The sequence below is a fragment of the Plodia interpunctella genome, chromosome 17 (genome assembly GCF_027563975.2).
Source record: "Plodia interpunctella isolate USDA-ARS_2022_Savannah chromosome 17, ilPloInte3.2, whole genome shotgun sequence".
NCBI lineage: Eukaryota > Metazoa > Arthropoda > Insecta > Lepidoptera > Pyralidae > Plodia > Plodia interpunctella.
The window spans coordinates 8,057,480-8,060,010 of NC_071310.1; the positions used below are offsets into that span (position 1 = coordinate 8,057,480).

At 35.4% G+C, this 2,531-nt stretch overlaps 1 protein-coding gene across 1 annotated transcript; it reads right to left on the minus strand.

Annotated features, from left to right (window-relative positions):
* Positions 1-77: 77 nt before the first annotated feature.
* LOC128677142 (gloverin-like) lies at positions 78-888 on the minus strand. Its single transcript, XM_053757780.2, has one exon. The coding sequence runs from the start codon at positions 788-790 to the stop codon at positions 245-247; it is 546 nt and encodes a 181-aa protein (XP_053613755.1). The 5' UTR covers positions 791-888; the 3' UTR covers positions 78-244.
* Between the last annotated feature and the right edge of the window lie 1,643 nt (positions 889-2,531).

Consider the following 2,531-nt stretch of genomic DNA (forward strand, 5'->3'; position numbering starts at 1 on the left):
TCTCCAAATTAGATACAACTTTCGATTCCTTCCAATATCAGAGACCCTATAGTTATTTAAATGTTTTGTGAAAAAAGATCAAAGAAATATATTCCGAAACTGAGAATTTATTTAAACTTAAAATATAATTTGTCACGCCGTGTTTAACAAGTTTAAGTATGTATGTATATATAGGTATATATCTATAACTATGAATAATTATTCAATAACTTTTTGTTAATACATAATACTGCACCGAAAATGCTTAGAAACGGTAGTTCAGACCTGCTCTTGCTCCATAATCCTGGAAGGGGCCCATTCTGTTGTAAGTCCCTTGCAAGCTGAAATCTCCATTCTTGCCGATCGGCCATCTTGCTCCAGCCGCGGCCTCCAGAGACGTCATGCCGTGCATCTGATGGCTAACATCAACGGAGGCTTTCGTACGATCGCCGGTGTAGTCCACACGACCACCGAGGTGGTTGGAAGATCCATAAGGGCTGATCACGTGGGTTCCGTAACCCGTCGCATCTAGCTTGCCGCGATTGTCATCAAATATGTTCTGTTTGTAGCCGGCTTTACCAAACGCTGCGTCTCCTCTGGAGCCAAGAGTGCCAAAGAGATGCCCGTTGTCGGCAACCTTATGCCTGTAGGTGACGTCGCCAGTCTCAGGGTCCGCAGATAGCTGCCGGCGATACCTCAGGTGTTCTGGGTTGTGATACCAGTATGGATAGCTGTCGATTTCTTCAGTTTGGATAAACTCTTGGGCTGCTGCTGCTACCACCAAGCAAAATAATGCACAAACTACCTTCATTATGATTTTTTCTGGGTCTTCAACGATTTGTAGTCTCAAAGCTTGGAGTGAACTTGTTGAACTGATGCCTTCGTCTTCCCCAGTCCAGTATTTATACAATAAATTTTGCCACAGGGACTTTATTTTGTACAGTATTGAATCCAGGATAATGTTATTCCCCTGTGCTGTTCTCATATCATCTGTTGGTTATAGGTTATCATGTAACCACAAGATGTGTTTGAATTGCAAGCGATATACAACCATATTATTACTGGGACTGGGATTATAATCAATAATTTTAACCTTGGGATTAACAATAAAATGACTATCAAAATCCTACATCAATCATAATATTATTTTCAAAAAGTCCCCGGACCGTGAAGCAAAATTCCTTGAAGGAAAATGTAGGAAGGTAATGTATAAGAAAAATTCACAATATTAAAAAAAAAAGTTAATAAATATTTTATATCTACTTTTATCATACTTACCTGTAATTATAATAGCTTTTTTATAAGCGGACCCTGGGCTCCGCCGTTTAACTGCTGACGGAACACGCTCAGATGACAGAGAGAGCTTTTTAAAATAAAATATTTTTTTAACCCAATATACTTTCTCCTAACTTCTACTAAACCTATGCCAAGTGCATAGGTTTCCAGTTTCCTTAAGTTTTTATGTCTTGTCCCCTGGTCTACTAATCACTGCTTGTACAACCCGTCCGTACATTTCGTATATCAGATTACATTAAAGAATTATAGTTAAGTAAAAAAAAATCGAAGCCAACGGACATGCGAGGAAATGTAGATAATATAGAATAGAACTGATCATATTGTTTATATGTATAAACAATATGATGTTAATGTTAACATAAACATATAGGTAATAGAATCATTAAAATATAAAGATATCTATTATAATAAGTCACAGATAAGAACATTACATTAAAGAATGACGACCTCGGAGGCACAGTGGTAAAGTTCTTGTCACTGAACCAAGAGGTCCCGAGTTCGATCCCCGGGAAAATAATGTTTTTCTGATTAATCCGGGTCTTAGATGTTTATCTATATAGGTATTTGTTATAAAATATAGTATCGTTGAGTTAGTATCCCATAACACAAGTCTCGAACTTACTTAGCCCAATCTGTGTGATTTGTCCTAATATATTCATTTATTCATATTCAATGCCCTTATATCAATCAATTTCTGAATAAATGATTTTATTCTGATTTTCTATCTGTGAGGTAGGTATGATTGGGAGTGGTAGATGTTTTTCTCTTCCATTAGCGGGGTAGAAAATTATTATTTATTGTATTAAATAGAAAAAAAATATCCTCCACCAGACTCACTCACATTGAAATTATACATACATAGGTACATACATTTTATTTTAGTATATTTCTATTATTTTCTTCCCATGTGTATTGTTGGAAAAAATATTTAAAATAAATGCGCGTTTTCCCCATTTCCTTTTCCGAAATTAACATTTCGTTTACATTCATGGATCATGTAAAATCTCGTGAAATATCCAGTCATTATACTCAGTCATAGTACTCTTTATATTTCTTCATTTTCTTCCACTTAGTATATAAAATTTTTGTTATAAATCAAAGCCTTATAATTTAATAATAGGAATTATGAAATCATGATAATTATTCAAAACTGAAACTACTTTGATGCGAAATTACATAAAACGAGACGGTTGACTATTTCGTTCCATTCACTTCACCTTCGGTCGATTCTCCGTACAACTGTCAGTTCAGCGATT

Excerpts from the sequence above, each read along its gene's own strand:
- LOC128677142 (XM_053757780.2), bottom strand. The coding sequence starts at position 790 with ATGAAGGTAGTTTGTGCATTATTTTGCTTGGTGGTAGCAGCAGCAGCC.